Here is an 18,071-nt window from a genome sequence, read left to right as displayed (position 1 = left end):
CTTCCGGCGCGGCAGCTGCTGCCGACTCCTCCGCGCCATGGCTGCGTTCAGCCGTCAGGTGAGGTCGCGCGGGGTGCGGTGGCTTCTCGGGGTCGCCGGCGGGCGGGCGCCGGGTGTTTCGTGGAGCCCCTCCGGGGTCCCTGCGCGCTGACCTGGTTTTGGCATCTTGGACCCGTTCTCTGCTCAGTTATTGTGGGATATAAAGTAAAGTTGATTTTTTTTTTTTGGAGACAAGAGTCTCGCTCCGCTGCCAGGCGCCAGGCTGGACTGCAGTGGCGCGATCTCGGCTCACGGCAACCTCCATCTCCCGGGTTCAGGCGATTCTCCTGCCTCAGCCTCCTGAGTAACTGGGATTACAGGCGCCCGCCGCCACGCCCGGCTAGTTTTTGTATTTTTAGGAGAGACGGGGTTTCACCATGTTGGCAGGATGGTCTCGATCTCCTGACCTCAGGTGATCTGTCCGCCTCGGCCTCCCAGAGTGCTGGGGTTACAGGCGTGAGCCGCCGCGCCCGGCCTGAGCTGACTCTTGAACAAGAGTTTGATTTTCACAAGGAAGAGAACAAGTATTTACTATTCATTAAGAGGAAGCGGAATCCGCATAAAGATCTTTAGGCTTGAGCACAGCGACTGCCCAGTGTTCCTGGCGGAGGGAGCAGCTGAACAGGGAGGCTGGAGAGCAGCCAGGGCTTGGGCTTGGCAGGCTGGCCCCGGGGGCGACAGTCGATGACGCTGGGTAAGGGGTTGCGACCGATGTGAAGGTTTAGAGCAGGGTTTCCCACCCCCCGGTGCTGGTCCGTGGCCCATTAGGAGCCAGGAGGTGAGCGGTGGGTAAGCCAGCCAGACTTCCTCTGTATTTACAGCCGCTCCCCTCGCTGGCCAAGCCGCCTGAGCTCCGCCTCCTGTCAGACGTTAGATTCTCACTGGGGCGCAAACCGTGTTGTGAACTGCGCCTTTGAGGGATCTAGGTTGCGCGCTCCTTATGAGAATCTAATGCCCAATGATCTGTCACCCATCACCCCCAGATGGGGCCTTCTAGTTGCAGGAAAACAAGCTCAGGGCTCCCAGTGATTCTACATTATGGTGAGGTGTGTAATTATTTCATTATAAGTTAGAATGTGAAAATAATAAAGTACACAACAAATGTAATGTACTTGAATTATCCCGAAACCCCTCACCAGTCTGTGGAAAATTGTCTTCAATGAAACCAGTCCCTGGTGCCAAAAGGTTTGAAGACTGCTGGCTTAGAGTGCTTGGATGATTTGTGCAGTTTGTTAAGCACCAGCCTGAACCACTGAAGATTTCTGAGGTCAACTGGAATTGTGTATGCAAGTTGACTAAATTACTGTGACCCTTCAGCAACACAGGGGTTAGGGGCACCAGACCGCCCCTACACCAGTTGAAAATCGATGCATAACGCTAACTCCCCTAAAACGCAACTACTTATAGCCTACTTGTGACCGGAAGTCTTGCCGACAAGATAAACAATCAGTTGACACACATCTTGTATATATGTTGCATTCTGTAAGTTAGAGAAAAGAAAATGTCATTAAGAAAATCATAAGGGCAAAACTCCATCTCTACAAAAAATACGAAAATCAGCAGGGTGTAATGCTGTGCGCCTGTACTCCCAGCTACTCAGCCTGGGGAGGTCAAGGCTGCAGTGAGCCATGCTTGCACCACTGCACTGCAGCCTGGGCAACAGAGTGAGACCTCCCCCAACTCAAAAAGCAAAAGAAAAAGAGCATCCTAAGAGAAAATGCTTTTATTATTCATTAAGAGGAAGCAGATCCTTATAAGGCCTTTAGACTGAAGAGGAGGTGGAGGAGAGGTTGGTCTCGGTGTCTCAAGGGTAGCAGAGGTGTAAGAAAATCCACATATGAGTGGATTCGAGCAGTTGAAAGCCTTGCTTCAGCCTCCCGAGTAACTGGATTAAGGGCCAACTCTGTATCCCTCAAGATTTTTCTTGTGGAATGAATTTAAGAATGTGAATCTGGAAAGTAGTCTGAGGTGAGACTTTTCTGGCAAACATGACCAGGTGACCTAGAAATAGTTTTTCCCTCTTCCTCCACATATCTGCTCCCATCCTTAAAGCTGCAAAAGCTAACAATGTTGTACGTGTTTGGCTCCCATCTCTATGCCCTTGAAATACCCTGTTCTCTGTATGTGAGCTTCCTTCTCTGTAGGCTTAAGTTCAGATATGATTTTGCAGATGGCTTATAAAAACTGTTATGTTTGTGTGGAATCAAGGCAGTAAATACTCTGGCTCAAAAATCTTGTGTTGTCCATTGCAATGGAATAGTGAGGAATTAATTGTCTTTTGGTGCTGTGTCTTACAGGTCCTTGACTGGCACCGCCTGATCCCCCTCACCTGGGCCTGTATCGCTAGGCAGATTCCTCATCTTGGAGAACAGAGAAGGACGACAGCTTCCTTGTTGCGCAAACTGACTACAGCCTCCAATGGAGGGTTCATTGAGGAGTCATCCTGTATTAGATCCAGTAACTCTGTGCAGGAGCCAGAATGCAGGAAGAATCTTGTTCAGTGCCTCCTTGAGGAGCAGAGGACGCCTGTGGAACAAGGGTCCTTGGTGCCGGAGAGAGTCATCAGTTCCCTCCGGGACATGGGTTTCAGCAATGCCCATATTAATGAATTGCTCAGTGTACAGCCAGGTGCCAATCCTCAACAGTTGCTGGACATCATTTCAGAATTTATTCTCTTGGGTCTGAATCCAGAGCCTGTGTTTGTGGCCTTGAAGAAAAGTCCCCAGTTATTGAAACTGCCTATTAAGCAAATGAGGAAGCGTTCCAATTACCTGCGAAAGCTTGGGCTTGGAGAAGGTACAAGAAGATGCAGATTTTGGCTGGGCGCAGTGGCTCACGCCTGTAATTCCACACCTTTGGGAGGCCGAGGCAGGCAAATCTCTTGAGGTCAGGGGTTCAAGATCAGCCTGACCAACATGGTGAAACCCTGTCTCTACTAAAAGTACAAAAATTAGCTGGGTGTGGTGGCACGTGCCTGTAATTCCAGCTTCTTGGGAGGCTGAGGCAGGAGAATCGCTTGAACCCAGGAGGTGGAGGTTGCAGTGAGCTGAGATGGCGCCACTGCACTCCAGCCTGGGTGACAGAGAGACTGTCTCAAAAAAAAAAACAAAAAAACAGATTTTATATAGTGTGAGAGAAGCCAGAGCTAGGGAGAGAAGAGCCTAAGGCGAGATGGATTAGGGGGATTTCTGAGGGTGTCAGTGTTCCTGGAGAGGAATGTGTAATTTGGCTTGGAGGAATAGGAGTGGCCTTCTGTGCAGAGCGCATTTCGAGAGGGAAGGAGGAAGAGTTAAGACTAGAAGAAAAAAATGGAGTGCAAGGACAGAGACTCGTGTCTGCCTTTTTCACCGTGGGCTCTTTAGCACCTAGTGCAGTGATGTGCAGCATATGGTATATGCTCGGTGGGTTGATGCTGATATGTGATGTTGATAAGTGTGTGTACATAGAACAGTTGATGTTTAAATCAACATGAAATGGTCTTAGTGCTTTGTCTCTGTGACGTCAAACCAACATCTCTTGTAAAGACTTAACTTCCAGCTGAGTGTTTTGATTTACTGTGGAATATGAGAGATCTTGCCAGGTTCCTGGGAAGCTGGTGCAGTGGCCTTCCCTTCTACCTGTGCCCCACTCCTGCCCCCAGCGTATTCCCATCTCAGGGATGCTCAGATTCCCTGGATCTCTTTAGAGGCCTTCTGGAGGAGCTGGGGGCCCATGAGGGTCTCAAGGACCCTTACCCACTTTGACCAGAGGAGTTCCACTATACTTTATCTTCATTTTTGACTCTTCCTGGTAAGGTTTTTTTTGAGGCAAGGGTGGAAGGCGTAGGACCCACCATTTCACAGCATCTCTACAGGACTCTTTCTCTAGAAGGTAAGGAAAGGGTAGCCTTGTATATTTTTCTTAACAGATTATCTCTTACAGTATAATCTAAAAGTCTAAACTTGATGCATTATGTGCAGTGATTATTAATTAGCAAACTCAGCACAGCCTGAAGAGATGAAGATGAATCCTAAACTCCTGAAATTCCTCACACATTAAGATCATCACTAACTCAAATGGTAGGAAACTTTTAATTAACAGTTTAGTTGACTTTAAGTTTCCAAGTATTGAATTTTGCTCAGCTATCCCTAGGAAGGCCTGGAATAGTCCCAGTTTACACCAGTTAATGCAGTTTTAATAGGGCGTGATTCACTCAAAGTGCCCTGGCTTGGATAAGACATATAGTGACCCTGGTAACCTAGATGTCAGCGTTGGTGTGTGTTCTCAGGATTACTCTTATGACGATGATGGAACTCCTTTTCACTGAGTTCAGCTTGAGAATGTTAGTTGTGAATGTGCTTCGATGACTATTTTATCATAGAGGGAAACATCAACCCAAAGCCCCAGAATGGGGGAAGCTACTCTTCCGTATTACTCCGATCCTTCCAGTAAATGCCTCCCCAGAATGGAGGAAGCTACTCTCCCATATTACTCCAATCTTTCCAGTAAATGCCTGGGAAATGCTTTTCCAAGTGAGGAGGGCAAGAGGAGACCCAGAATACAAAGTTGGCACCTTTCAGATGGGAGGCCAGAATAAAGCAGGAATATGGGGGGAAGGCTGGTGAGTCTGAGGAGTGTCAGGGAGTCAGTGGGGAGATGTATCATTTCCATGGTGCTTCTTGGAAGACATGTCTGACGCCACTTGCTCTGTGGAAGGAGAGGATCCTTGTTTGTTTTTAAATGTGGACTTAAATCGGGTGCAGCTAGTTCCTTGGTTTCTGGAGTATCCTGAAATGATGTGCTTGCCTTTTTTGAATGTTCTGCAGGGAAATTAAAGAGGGTGCTTTCCTGTTGCCCTGAAATTTTCACCATGCCTCAGCAGGACATTGATGGCACTGTCAGGCTTCTCAAGGAGAAGTGCCTTTTCACGGTACAGCAAGTCACCAGGATTTTGCACAGCTGCCCATTTGTTCTTCGAGAGGACCTGGGCCAATTGGAATATAAGTTTCAGGTGAGAATGACTGACAGGGTGATTAGGGTGGTAATAGCAAGTTTTTCAGATGTAAGGGTCAGTTACATGGGTAAGAAGCCTCAGACACCTCATATTTGAGTGGAGGAAGTGAAAGACTAGATTGTCTTTGCATGCAGCAGCCAGATAATTCGGTTCTGGTTGTTTAATTTCTTTACTACAGATCAAACCTATTCTTCAACTTTTCCGCCATTAATAATGAATGATCCAGTCCTATTCCTAGGGTCTAAGTGGGGATTCTGAAATAGCTAATTTTAAAATAGCTGAAGCCTTCCTGTCCTCGGAATCTGTTTTGCATGTTGATTTTGAAAATGTAATTTTAACAGTTGTCCTGATTTTTTAGTAATAATTATGGCAACTTAGGTCAAATTTCTAGATGTTTTCTGAAAGTTTTGCCTACCCTTTCCATATTCATAGTTTTCCTTCCTTGTTTAAGGAGAAACAGAACTTCTCCCTCCGACCCTTTATTTTCCGCTGCATGTTTCTCAATATGAATTTGAAAGTGTTTTGAAACTGCCAGCTGTCATACAAGTGTCAGTGTTCTAGAGTGGGGATTCTGCTGTTGTCAATTAGGCAATTCTTTCTGAATCCTTTTGTACAACTTAAGTTTATATGGTTTGTAGAATGACAGGTTTTAAGACTGTATCTGGGATTCCTAAGTGTGCTTGTGTCTTCCAGTATGCATATTTCAGGATGGGCATTACGCATCCAGACATTGTAAAGAGTGAGTACTTGCAGTATCCACTAAGCAAGATTAAGCAGAGACACATTTACCTGGAGCGCCTGGGACGGTACCAAACCCCCGATAAGAAGGGGCAGACACAGATCCTTAACCCATTGGTCAAGAACATTCTCAGAGTTTCAGAAGCCGAGTTTTTGGCCAGGACAGCCTGTACTTCTGTTGAGGAATTTGAGGTTTTTAAGAAGCTCCTGGCTCGGGAGGAGGAGGAGTCTGAGAGTGGCACATCTGATGGCAAAAGGGCAAGTCTGGAGGATGAGGAGGATGAGGATGAGGATGACGAGGATGAGGATGAGGACGAGGAGGAGGAGGACGATGATGATGAGGACGACGATCATGACGACGAGGAGGAACAGCTGTGATGGAAGGACTAAAGCGAAGGGCCCAGAGATACCGAGGAAGCTTTCCATTCTCCTAGAGCTTTTGGGTCCTTTACTTGAATCTTCTCAAGTTATTTTTTATTCTAAAACTAGTCTTTTAGTGAAAAAAATTGTAAATCACCTGCGAGGTCAAACCAAACAGGAAACAGGAAATGCAAGTTTGATCTGTTGTCAGGTGTCTGTGGGGAGGGCCCTGTCCCATCCTAAACAACATACTTACTTTGAGCTATTCAAATCAAGGGGACTCGATACATCAACATTTTGTTTTATTTTTTTCTCTTTTCAATATGTTGGTGATAATTCCATGGCATTTAGAAGATGGGGTTCCTTCTTCTGGTTCAGGAATCACTTTATATTTCCTTCTAGTGATAAAAATAAAATTATGAGAAGGCAGTGTGAGGTTTTAGTACATCATAGCACTTTATTTTATGAAAACATGTAGCAGGTTTTCCACAAAAACATGTTTTTAATCCAAAAGCATATTGTTTCATAATGGCATGCAGTGTGCAGCAGAGTGAAAGGAAGTTGATTCGTGATGTGCTGGTTAATTTAAACAGCGTCTCAAGGCCAGCAAAACATTGTGGCAGTTTTATCTTTGTGAATAACAGGCCCTTCCTGTTTGGGGAAGTTGGCTTTTATGCCAGCTCTTGGCCAGTGGTCGGTCACCTCCAGGCCTGGTGTCTCCGGCCCTGTAGTCTGCAGCACCACTGTGCTGGCCTGGAGAGTGCCGAGGCAGTGGAGGCTGGGCACCTCCCCTGCCGGGATTACAGATGGGCTTTGAGAACCAGAGAAGGGCATAGGGTCATGGGGCAGGTGGGCTGAAGCCAGGGCCACAGGGAGCTCTCCATGACCCCCAAGGTAGGGGGGTGTCACCTTAGGGAACTCAGAACAAAGAACAATCTGAAATGCTGGGAACAGAGAAGAGGAATTTGATCTAAGCCAGGGGTGGTCCCTGAGGTAGAGGCCTGTCTGTCTCTGACTGCATGAGCTCTAAGAGGGTCCCGGAGGACTGGTACATCCTAGAACATTCCAGGTAGCCCTTAGGGGAAACTGACAGGATTGTTGCAGAAAGCATTTTTGGTGATGGGAGCAAAATTCCAGTCTCCTTGGTAGCATTCTAGGATCTGTTAGATTCTAGGATTCCAGTGGGTGGAGGCCAGGGATGCTGTGAAACACCCTGAAGTGCTCAGGATGGCCCCAAGAGAGGATGATCCACCCGCAAGGTCAGTGCTGCTCTGATAAAGTCATGTGACCGTTCACTCGTGACAACTTCAGACTGTAAATGGACTTAGAATAGTTGTATTATTTTATTTAAAAGAGAAATAAATAGCTGGGCTTTCAGCAGGGCTCCTTTCCCCTATGCACTGGAATACCCTCGGTAGATGTGAGCTGCATGCTGTTGTGGGGATTCAGCAGTTTTTGTTTTCTCCAGCAGCCTCCTCTTGGAGCGTGACTGCAAAGAAAAAGACTTTTATTTTGCAACAGAGAAGCAGCTCAGTGACTCCCTCCACATCGCCAGGGCTTGAGTCAGATGCAGTGGCATTCGACTGCCAGTGGAAGGGGTTCCCGCTGAGGGGAGGTGCAGGTGAGCTGGCACATGACTGGGGCCCTTGCCTGCTAGGTTCTCCACTGGAGGACAGTGGGCACAGCAAAGATCCCCTTATCTGTACCTGGCAGCTCACATGCTGTGGGGAAAAGGGGGTTTGTGTTGCCTTGCTGGCCACAGGCAGAACTGGAAATGACATTTCATTGTGCCAGTGTTTTCATTTTCCCTTCGGTTGTGGCATCCCAGTCACTGCCACTTGTCCTGAAACCTAGGCTGGTGTTCTTGTGCCCAGCGGGAGGACTAAGTAGAATCCTCAATCTGTACTTGGTTCGATGATCAGTACATCCCAGTTTCATTAGCAAATGGGTGATTCAGCAACTCATGATTGCTGTTTTCATTTTGACACAGAAATAAATCTTTATGCTCCTGACAACTTTCTGATTCTCCTATTACTAATTTCCTTGGGCGGACTTTGAGTATTTTCAAGGAAGCCATTAGAGTTTTTAAAAGAAGCCATGTGAGAAAAGCTGTGGTGGCCTCTGGAATGTTTCAAGAATCAACTGTCATTCCTGAGCACCAGGAAGTCTTTTTACTAGATATTTAATGTATAAAACATCTCCATGGACGAGTCCTGTGACAGCACAGCACCAAGCTTGGGACTCAGGAGCCAGTTCTCGTTGACACAAAGCCTTCCAAGCTGACACTGGGAGCATATTAGCATTTGCTGTGTGGCTGAGGGGCTTGAGGCCCTGGTAGGGAGTAGAAAGATTCACCTGCTTTTCCAGTGACATCACTCGATCTTAGCATCTGCTGGGAATGCCGGAGCTTACATGGATGAACAGTTACAGGTCCCAGGGCTGCAGGAAGTCAGCAGTACGTGTTTGTGTACGTAGCTTTCTCTCAGTTCACCCAGTGACCCTTTGCTGAGCTGGAGACCCTGCATTGAGCTCTGCCTTCTGCTCTCAAGTGGGTCTGGAGACTGGGGAACATTTTGGGAGTACAGGCGAAACTTCTTGAATTGCCTGTTCCTTCTTTCTGAAAATGACAGACTGCAGAATACACAGACAGATGCACATGAAATTTTAATAAAAAGATAAAAAGCCTAAAACGTACTCTAACTCTTAAAAAAACATGTTTATAAAAGACAAAAGGAAGGAGGCCCTCTTCGTGGCTGGAATGCTGGCTCTGAGCAGAGGGTGCTTGCTTTCCAGCTAGGTCAGCTCTCGTGAGGCTCAACATGCGAGGAGGTGGGACTGGCTTCTTTGGTTGTGACATTAGCAGGGGGAAGACAGCTGCCTAGAAGCATGGCGGGAAGCAGATGTGGTGAGGTGATGCACTGTCCTGCTCATGAAGATGGGGTGTCTAAGATCATGCTGACTACCTGATCGCCTGACACGGCATTTCTTGAGTCATGGACTGAAAGGAACTTACACATTGTGCAGCCAGCCCAGGCGTCCATCCCTGTTGCACTGAGACTTGTGAGGAGTCCTTGCTGCTTTGTGGCTGTGTGCCTCAGCTTTCCACGTAGGGGGCTCGGTAGCTTTTTTCCATGAAAACTCAGGGGTCTTTGATGCCTTTGCGACTTGTCATTCAGGGGATGGCTTCCACTGTTTAAGGCTCAAGCCGAGATGATCTCATAGAACAGGGTTCACCAAATATGGCCCATGGGCCAACTTGGCCACTGCCTGTTATTGTAAGTAGATTTTTATTGGAACACAGCCATTCAATTACATGCCTGTGGCTGTCTGTGCTACTGTAGCCACAGGGACCTCTGGTCTGCAAAGCTGAAAATACTTACTGTCTGACCCTTTACAGAGAAAGGCTGCCAGCCCCACTGTAGATGAAAAGTGTGTGAACTCCACCTTATGTTAGCATTTTCTCTGCTAGTCCATACGATGGCTCATCGCCCTGCATGAGCGTCAGAAACACGCTGGAGGGGCAGAGCAGGGTGGCTGTGTCTGCACCTCAGCTTTCCTTCCAGCACCGCCTGGTCCCTGCTCTTTGGCCCCTGCCCTGTCTGTTTTGGAAGCAGTCCTTCATGGTTCCTTCTCAATTTGTTAGGCCTCAAAGGGAGAATTCTTTCTCTGGCTTTGGAGTCAAAGAACAGGTTTCTGAGTACTGCAGAGTGTGGCTGACAGCCTCGCTGATCCTGGGGAATGGTGGCTGTCATCTCATCCGCAGAGGCATGGACCACACCTTCAGGAACTGCAGCCTGGGTGAGAGCACAGGCTGCTGAAATGCTTCGCAGGACTCATAGGTGGCTGGTCGCAGAGCCGGGTCTCAGAGCGGGCTGGTGTGCGCACAGGCCTGGCCATCTGTCTTCTAGAGGCCTGAGGAGAACGGCCACAGAGGGGACTAACTCCAGCTAGGACCTTTTCTCTCAGGGTGTCCTTTTTCATCCAGTTTTGATACCTCATCTTCCTGGGTTTTAGAAACTTTTGAGGTTGGTGGAGTGTAACAAGAACGTCTTAAATCCTTTGAAGAAAAAGCAAAGTGAAGCATGAGAATGACAGGCATTCCCACTCCTCGTTAAACCAGCTGCTTCCTGTTTCTCTTAGCTGTCCTTATGTTCTTACAGCACCAGGGTCTAACGAGGCAGTGCACATGGGGAGGGGCAGCCTCCGCTGACTACATTCCCATCTTTAGGAACACGTGGGCTCAGCATTACAACTTTTAAATGTGAAATCAACAGGCTCTTCCTCTTCCCTGCCTTCCTCCTTCCGGTAACGACTGTGGGTCTGTGCTCTAGAGTTTGGCTGTGTTAGGTTGCTCTGGGTTGAAATAAATTCTCGTGTTGTTCTTGGGTAGGTGTCTGGGTGCGTGTGTTTCTGTTTCCTGCTTTTTTGTGTTTACTTCATTGTTTCAAGACCAGGTGTTCTATAAGCCAGTTTGATCATTAGTTGGGGGCTTCTGATTTGTTTTTATAGAAGTGGATGTGCTAGGAAAACTTAAAATGATATACGGCTGGGCGCGGTGGCTCATGCCTGTAATACCAGCACTTTGAGAGGCCGAGGTGGGTGGATCACCTGAGGTCAGGAGTTTGAGACCAGCCTGCCCAACATGGTGAAACCCCATCTCTATTAGAAAATAAATAAAACGATGCATTAATATTTCAGGTGACTTACCACAACACAAACATCTCAAACCCAAATTATGTTGGATTTGTAATCCTAGCGCAGTCAGGCACTGCATGATGAAGGACCATGGGCATGACAGTTGTCTCATGAGATTACAGTGGAGCTGAGGTCAGCCATGACTTTTTTTTTTTTTGAGACAGAGAGTCTCTCTCAGTTGCTCAGGCTGCAGCGTAGTGGTACAATCTCAGCTCACTGCAACCTCTGCCTTCTGGGTTGAAACGATTCTCCTGCCTCAGCCTCTTGAGTAGCCGGGATTACAGACGCTTGCCACCACGCCTGGCTAATTTTTGTATTTTTAGTAGAGACGGGGTTTTGCTATGTTGGCCATGCTGGTCTCCAACTCCTGACCTCAAGTGATCTGCTGGCCCCGGCCTCCCAAAGTGCTGGAAGAATTCTCTGTGTTTGTGGTGATGCTGGTGTATACAGACCTACTGCACTGCCTGGTGTATAAAAGTCTAGCACATACAATTATGTACAGTTTATAACACTTGACCGTGATCATTTGTGATATTACTGGTCTATGTATTTACTGTACTCTTCATTATTTTAGAGTGTACTCCTTCTACTTATAAAACAAAGTCAACTGTAAAACGGCCTCAGGCAGGTCCTTCAGGAGGCATCCAGAAGGCGTCATTATCCTAGGAGGTGAACAGCTTCACGTGTGTTACTGGGACAAGATGTGGAAGTGGAAGGAAGTGAAGCGGATGATCCTGATCCTGTGTAGGCCTAGGCTAATGTGTGTGTGGGGTTCGGTTTTTAACAAAAGTTAAAGACAACAGTTTTAAAAACAGAAAAAACACTGAGAATAAGGATAGAAAGAGCCGGGCATGCTGGCTCATGCCTGTAATCCCAGCACTTTGGGAGGCTGAAGTGGGTGTATCACGAGGTCAGGAGATCAAGACCATCCTGGCTAACACTAAAAACCCCATCTCTACTAAAAATACAAAAAATTAGCCAGGCGTGGTGGTACATGCCTGTAGTCCCAGCTACTTGGAGCATGAGGCAGGAGAACTGCCTGAACCCAGGAGGCGGAGGTTTCAGTGAGCCGAGATCGCACCACTGCACTCCAGCCTGGGTAAGAAGAGCAAGACTCCGTCTCAAAAAAAAGGATGGAAAGAAAACAATTTTGAACATCTGTACAGTGTGTTTGTATTTTAAGCTGTTATTACAAAGAGTTAATAAGTAAAAAAAAATTAAAAATTTATAAAGTAAGAAGTTACAGTAAGCTAAGGTTAACTGATTACTGAAGAACTAATGTATTACTGTGCACTTGCAGCCCTGCACACTCCAGTTATGTTAAGCGCCCTGCACAGGTGTACCCTTTCTTGTCTTTTATACCATATTTTTACTGTAGCTTTTCTCTGTTTAGATGTGTTTTAGATACACACAGCGCTGTGTTACAACCGCCTACAGTATTCAGTAACACGCTGTGGTGTGCAGCCCCGGAGCACAGGCTCTGCCATGCGGCTGCCATCTCAGTGTGTTCCAAGTACGTGCTAATCGCCTCACAAAGCATTTCTCAGAATGCATCTCCACTGCTAAGCGACACTCCTGCGGTAAATTGCTTACAAGCCTGGAGTGTTTGGTGTGTGTGTCTTTGGAGGGGGAGGGGGAGGGGATGCTGCCAGCTGCTCTCTTCGGGAGACTTTCCGCATCTGAAATGGCAGATGCATGCGCTCTGTCACGGCCAACTCTGAGCTCAAGTTCCTGCCATTGGCAAAGCTCTGGCCCAGGCCCTTCCCCTCAGGTGCTGTGGACACTCTTCCTCTGGTGTGAGCCTATACCTCAAAAGCTCTTTTGCTTCTGTTTGTCCTTATTTTTTTTTTAGCATATAACAAGACATAGACCTGTTCGAAGTGGCTTGTTACCCAAGGCTGCGTCACTCTCATCTGTGCCACCAGGAAGAGGAACTGCGAAGGCTCGTTTAAGGGGCAGGAGTAGTAAAGCTGCCCTAGGCCAGCCAGAAATTCATCCTTCATGCACAGTGACATGTTGACAAGAAATTACAGTCAGCATGAAACTCATTACAGGTTGTAGATGGGTTTTATGGTACATCCCAGTCTTTTGCAAACCATTGTGAAGAATACCAGTGCTCTTTAAGATTCAGCAGTTAGGGCGGTGGAGGCAGGATGGGGGTCTGGTTGTGAAAAGAGTTGGGAAACGCTAGCTTAAACAAATAGAAGTTTTTTCATTCCAGGATTTATGAATGTCCGAGTCCACTGTCTGTTATGAGTCTCCTAGTGAGAGACAGTCTTTGAGACTTTCTAAGTATTAAGTGCTCAAGGCCCCTGCCGTATGTTTAGTTCTGATAGAAGGCCGTTCACAAGATCTGGGCAGCGCTCCCTCAGATCTCTCTTGGAACCTCCGGAACTCCTCAGCAGCCCAGGTCCTCCCACTGCCCACACCCCTCCTCCCAGGTGCTAGTGGTCTTCCAGCCTCTCTAAGTGCCCACCCTCCTGCCTCTTCCTCCCACTGCAGCTGATCTAGTGGGGTCTGCCCCTACCCACAGAGAGCCGCATTTCCACCTGAAGATGTATTTGTCAGCGGCTAGACCAGGTTCACGTCTGTTTCCCCTTGGGGAATTCTGAAACCTTGCTGGCCTGGCAGTCTGTAACACAGCAGCACATTGCTAAGCTTCCTGTAGCAGTGCTTACTAAGTAGGAAGCATCACCCCGAGAGCCCAGGTGCTTACTAAGTAGGCAGCGGCACCCTGAGAGCCCAGGGTGCTTACTAAGTAGGAAGCATCACCCCGAGAGCCCGGGGTGCTTACTAAGTAGGAAGCATCACCCCGAGAGCCCAGGGTGCTTACTAAGTAGGAAGCATCACCCCGAGAGCCCAGGGTGCTTACTAAGTAGGCAGCGGCACCCCCAGAGCCCAGGGTGCTTACTAAGTAGGCAGCGGCACCCTGAGAGCCCAGGGTGCTTACTAAGTAGGAAGCATCACCCCGAGAGCCCAGGGTGCTTACTAAGTAGGAAGCATCACTCCGAGAGCCCAGGGTGCTTACTAAGTAGGCAGCGGCACGCCCAGAGCCCAGGGTGCTTACTAAGTAGGAAGCGGCACCCCGAGAGCCCGGGGTGCTTACTAAGTAGGAAGCATCACTCCGAGAGCCCGGGGTGCTTACTAAGTAGGCAGCGGCACCCCCAGAGCCCGGGGTGCTTACTAAGTAGGCAGCGGCACCCCCAGAGCCCGGGGTGCTTACTAAGTAGGCAGCGGCACCCCCAGAGCCCGGGGTGCTTACTAAGTAGGCAGCGGCACCCCCAGAGCCCGGGGTGCTTACTAAGTAGGCAGCGGCACCCCCAGAGCCCGGGGCTGGGCAGTCGCCCCCACTTCGCAGCAGCTCTGTGGTAGTGGTGCAGGAGCAGCAGGGACGTACCTTAAGATTTCTCCAGTGTCTGACTCTTACTTTGTTTCCTGAAATAATTAGAGAAAAGTCGTTTAATGACAAAGAGACTGTGTACCTTGAATCCTACAGCTACCTCAGTCCAGGATGCCTGCTGAAATCCTGCCTTTAGCTCAGGTACATTTCAGGGTGAGGGACACCATTAGTCCAGACACTGATGTGGAGATGAGCATTTCAGTTCGTGCGTACCCACCTGGCTTGAGACAGTCGTGGAATGAGAAGGCTAGACACCTAGCTGGATGTGAGTCAGAAGGAGAAGGACGGACGTGGGAGAAAGCAGGCAAGAGCTATCCTAGGGAAGAGCTGGGTGACACGCGCAGGCTGGGCGGCGCAGCTGGTGAGTGCAGGCTGCGGCCTTGCCTGACACTGGTAGTGCAAAACACGTGTGTGGCTATTGCCCTGACACTGGTAGTGCAAAACACGTGTGTGCATCTACCTGTTGGTCTGTGCGGATGATGACAGGTTTCAACTCTGATTCTGAAAGATACAATGTTCTCAGGCACTTCTTTCAGTGAACCCCAGACAGGAGTAATTAACTACCTTGAACCCTCTGGGGAAAGAACCTGGGTGGGTGTGAGTGAATAAAAAGTAAACAGCGGGGCACTATATTGGCCGTTAAATACTCGGGGCTGTCAATAACACCCTGTGCTTCCCAAGTGTAGCACCATGTTCTGTGTGAATATGCACAACCAGGGTGACCACCCAGCACCCAGCATGTGGCCTCCCCTGAGCACCCAGCATGCCTGGCTGTGCCCCTCTGTGCGCTCACGTGCACATATATGGACATAAGTCTCGTAGCAGAACATGGCTGCCCAGGGGCTGCCTGTCTGGGAAGTGGCCCGCCTGGCTCAGCCCACAGGCCTGCAGCAGCCACAGCACCTGCCACCCCTGCCCGTCACCCTGTGAGCCACGTGCAGGGCACAGCATGGCCTGCTCCCCAGAGGCACCTGTTTGGGGCTTTCTTGACGCTGGTGCTTTCACAGCTCTCTTTGAAGCAGATGTCTTGGTGAACTCTGTAGACTCGTTTATACCTGTTGTCACAAGAAAGCTTGGTAAAACCAGACAGTGAAGCAAAATGTCGCCCAACTGCTTAACCTAGGCTTTGTGAATCCACAGGTAAACAGGAAGGTGTCGGGGGGAAAAGCTGTGATTTTAATGAAACGTTACCTCCTGTTGATGTATTAAAATGTCTAACATAAAGATCATGTGATTGGTAATATATTTACTGAGGCACAATAATATACGTAAAATAAACCCATTTTAATGTGCATGCTGATGAGCACTGACAAAGCCCATGGTACTCAAAGATAAAATGCGAAATTTCAAAAGCACGTCCATGCTAGAGGCAGGCCGCTTGGCCCGAGGCCTTGGGAAGGTATGACCTCACTTTTCTGTTTTTCTGGGTATTTCACAGAGAAGTTTGAGAAGCGTTGGGTATTCAGGATTCAGATGTAGGCACTGCACAACACGAGACCTGATTTCATGTCCTGCCTCTTCCATTTATTGATCAGGCTACTTTGAGCAAGTTTCTTGAAGTTTGAAGCCTCAGCTGCATGTAAAATGGGACTTACTCAGACCACCTCTCTCCAGGTTTGTAGATAATAATGGATGAAAAAGTGTTGTGTCTTTTGTTAAAGTTCTCAAATGTCAGAGCTATCCAAGGAGTTCGGTGAGATGTACTAAGTCTCACAGAAGCTTTAGGATTTAAAACCGGTGGCAAGACTTCCATTTCTGGACGAGAAAGAGTAAGAGAATCTGGAATTAACCTCCCAGTGTAAACAACCAGAGAACTGGACAAAATATAGTAAGTAACTATATGTCAATGTTGGAAAACAGACAACGTAAGACTGTCATCCCTGAGAGAAGAGAAGCAAGTGAGATGAGCCCTGCGATCAGCCTGGAATTCAGCCTAGAGAAAGTTCTGGACGGCATCACAGAGAAAGGAAGGGGATCCAAGCAGTGGTCACACTGAGTGAAGGAAACAGAGATTGAAGTTGGAGAGGCAGAGGCAGCTGGAATTTGTGGGGCAGAGTACTGAAGAGGAGGGACTCCCAGAAACCTGTGACAGGCTCCCCTTGGGCCTGTGCATGGAAATAAGCTGTGCATGCATAGGGTGCACCCCCATAGGGCCAGGCAAAGAAGAACTACTGAGGAGTTGAACAATTTCCAGAGCCAGAGTAGAGAGATCCTGTTTAACGACAGGCCATTCCATAGAAACCCCAGAAAGGGCCAGGCATGGTGGCTCGCTCCTGTAATCCCAGCACTTTGGTAGGCTGAAGCGGGCCGATCATTTGAGGTCAGGAGTTCAAGACCAGCCTGGCCAGCACGGTGAAACCCTGGCTCTACTAAAATACAAAAATTAGCTGGGCATGGTGGTATGCACCTGTAATCCCAGCTACTCAGGAGGCTGAGGCAGGAGAATCACTTGAACCAGGGAGGCGGAGGCTGCAGTCAGCTGAGATTGCTCCACTGCATTCCAGCCTGGGTGGCAGAGCGAGACTCCATCTTAAAAAAGAAAGAAAAGAAACCCCAGAAAGGCCGTGCCGTAGAAGTAGGGCAGAATTAACCCCAGAATAAAGGCTACTCTAAAGCCACCCTAAAACAAGCCTCAGAAGGATCAAACTATGCTCAGATAATGCCTTCCGGAGAAAAACAACATTCTTGAAAACAACAAAATACAGCATTCATTAACATAAAACTTATAACGCCCAGCATCCAAGAAAAAAACTGTAAGACATTCCAGAATGATTTGAATAATCAAAAAAGTGACCCATAACTTAGAGAAAAATAATCAAATACAAAAAGACCCAAACGTTGAGTGACAGAAATAGCACACAAGGACCTTAAAATTGCTCCACATGGTCAGTGATCTACAGGAAAATGTAAAGATAACACAGAAATTGGAGGATCTAAGAAAGAGCTAAACGGAACTTCTGGAGATGGTGAAACACAGTATCTGAAACAAAAATCTGGTTGAACAGATTTAATGGTAGACTAGACGCTGCAGAAGAAAAGATCAATGACCTTGAATGCACAGCAATAGAATCTGCCAAAAAGGAAGAGAATAGTCTGAAAAAGTTGAGGAGAGCTGCAGTGACCTGTGGGACAGTATCTAACACATGCATAACCGGAGTCCCAGAAGTAGAAGAAATGGAGGGATAGAAAAAATGTATGAAGAAATAAGGCAAAAAGTTTACCAGGTTGACAAAACTGAAACCCTAGAAAGACAAGAAGCTTAACAAACTCCAGAGAATCAAAACATAGCCGTGCCAAAGCACATCATAATTAAATTGTCCAAAACAGTAATAAAGGGCAAACGTAACAGGCAGGAAGACACATTCCGTGCAGTGTAACACGGTAAGAATGACTGCAGTCCTCTTGTCTGAAACTACACAAGCCAGAAGACAAAGGCATGACAGCTTTAAAGTCATGAAAGAAAAAATATACTGTCAATCAAGAAGTCTATATTCAGCAAATATATTCTTCAAAAATGAAGGTGAAAGAAAAACCTGTGCAGACGAACAAACGCAGGGAGAATTCAGCGCCTGCAGACCTTTGCCACGGGAGGTTAGAGTCGAGCTCTTGTGGCAAAGAGAACGGCTATCAGATGGCATCTTCGATCTGCCAAAAGGAATGAGGGGTGCTGAGCCGGCAGGCAGATGTGCAAGTAAATACAAAATACTTTCAGCGTCTAAAGCAAGTCAGTGCAAAAATAACATAGTGCAGCTCACAGCACACGTGGAAGTAGAAAGTCTAACAACAATTCGAAGGATGGGAGGGAAAGTGAAGCGTGACAGTAATTAGAGGGAACCGCGTTACGCT

The 18,071-nt window shown here is 47.8% G+C and overlaps 2 protein-coding genes across 9 annotated transcripts in view; one reads left to right on the top strand and one right to left on the bottom strand.

The window, feature by feature from the left end:
- On the top strand, nucleotides 1-6,643 carry MTERF4 (mitochondrial transcription termination factor 4). 5 transcript variants are annotated; one of them, XM_012465063.2, is made up of 4 exons: nucleotides 1-58; nucleotides 2,337-2,835; nucleotides 4,845-5,029; nucleotides 5,726-6,643. In XM_012465063.2, the coding sequence occupies exons 1-4, from the start codon at nucleotides 38-40 to the stop codon at nucleotides 6,146-6,148; spliced, it is 1,128 nt and encodes a 375-aa protein (XP_012320486.2). In that variant the 5' UTR covers nucleotides 1-37; the 3' UTR covers nucleotides 6,149-6,643. The 5 variants fall into 5 exon arrangements, with proteins under 5 accessions (XP_012320486.2, XP_064239502.1, XP_021520739.1 ...); XM_021665064.2 differs by lacking the exons at nucleotides 1-58; nucleotides 2,337-2,835 and adding exons at nucleotides 2,968-3,909; nucleotides 3,999-4,097; XM_064383432.1 differs by lacking the exons at nucleotides 1-58; nucleotides 2,337-2,835 and adding an exon at nucleotides 2,909-2,925.
- Nucleotides 5,956-18,071, bottom strand: part of SNED1 (sushi, nidogen and EGF like domains 1) — a 94,075-nt gene continuing 81,959 nt past the window's right edge. Inside the window, exons 26-28 of one of the 4 annotated variants that reach the window (XM_064383430.1) lie at nucleotides 15,197-15,280; nucleotides 14,223-14,260; nucleotides 5,956-10,187 (exon numbers count right to left, since the gene is read on the bottom strand). In XM_064383430.1, the coding sequence (XP_064239500.1) occupies nucleotides 10,068-10,187; nucleotides 14,223-14,260; nucleotides 15,197-15,280 (242 nt within the window). In that variant the 3' untranslated portion in view covers nucleotides 5,956-10,067. Of the gene's footprint in view, nucleotides 10,188-14,222; nucleotides 14,727-15,196; nucleotides 15,281-18,071 lie in introns of those variants that run through there. The other 3 variants (XM_021665059.2, XR_010344999.1, XM_064383431.1) reach the window with 3 other exon arrangements.

This window comes from Aotus nancymaae, unplaced genomic scaffold (assembly GCF_030222135.1).
Source record: "Aotus nancymaae isolate 86718 unplaced genomic scaffold, 86718_ANA_hifiasm-v0.15.2.pri h1tg000031l, whole genome shotgun sequence".
Taxonomy (NCBI): Eukaryota; Metazoa; Chordata; class Mammalia; order Primates; family Aotidae; genus Aotus; species Aotus nancymaae.
This window is presented reverse-complemented; position numbering and strand designations above follow the sequence as displayed.

Excerpts from the sequence above, each read along its gene's own strand:
- MTERF4 (XM_012465063.2), top strand. The coding sequence starts at position 38 with ATGGCTGCGTTCAGCCGTCAG. Across the intron at positions 59-2,336 it reads TGGCTGCGTTCAGCCGTCAG|GTCCTTGACTGGCACCGCCT; the intron begins GTGAGGTCGCGC and ends TGTGTCTTACAG. Across the intron at positions 2,836-4,844 it reads AAAGCTTGGGCTTGGAGAAG|GGAAATTAAAGAGGGTGCTT; the intron begins GTACAAGAAGAT and ends AATGTTCTGCAG.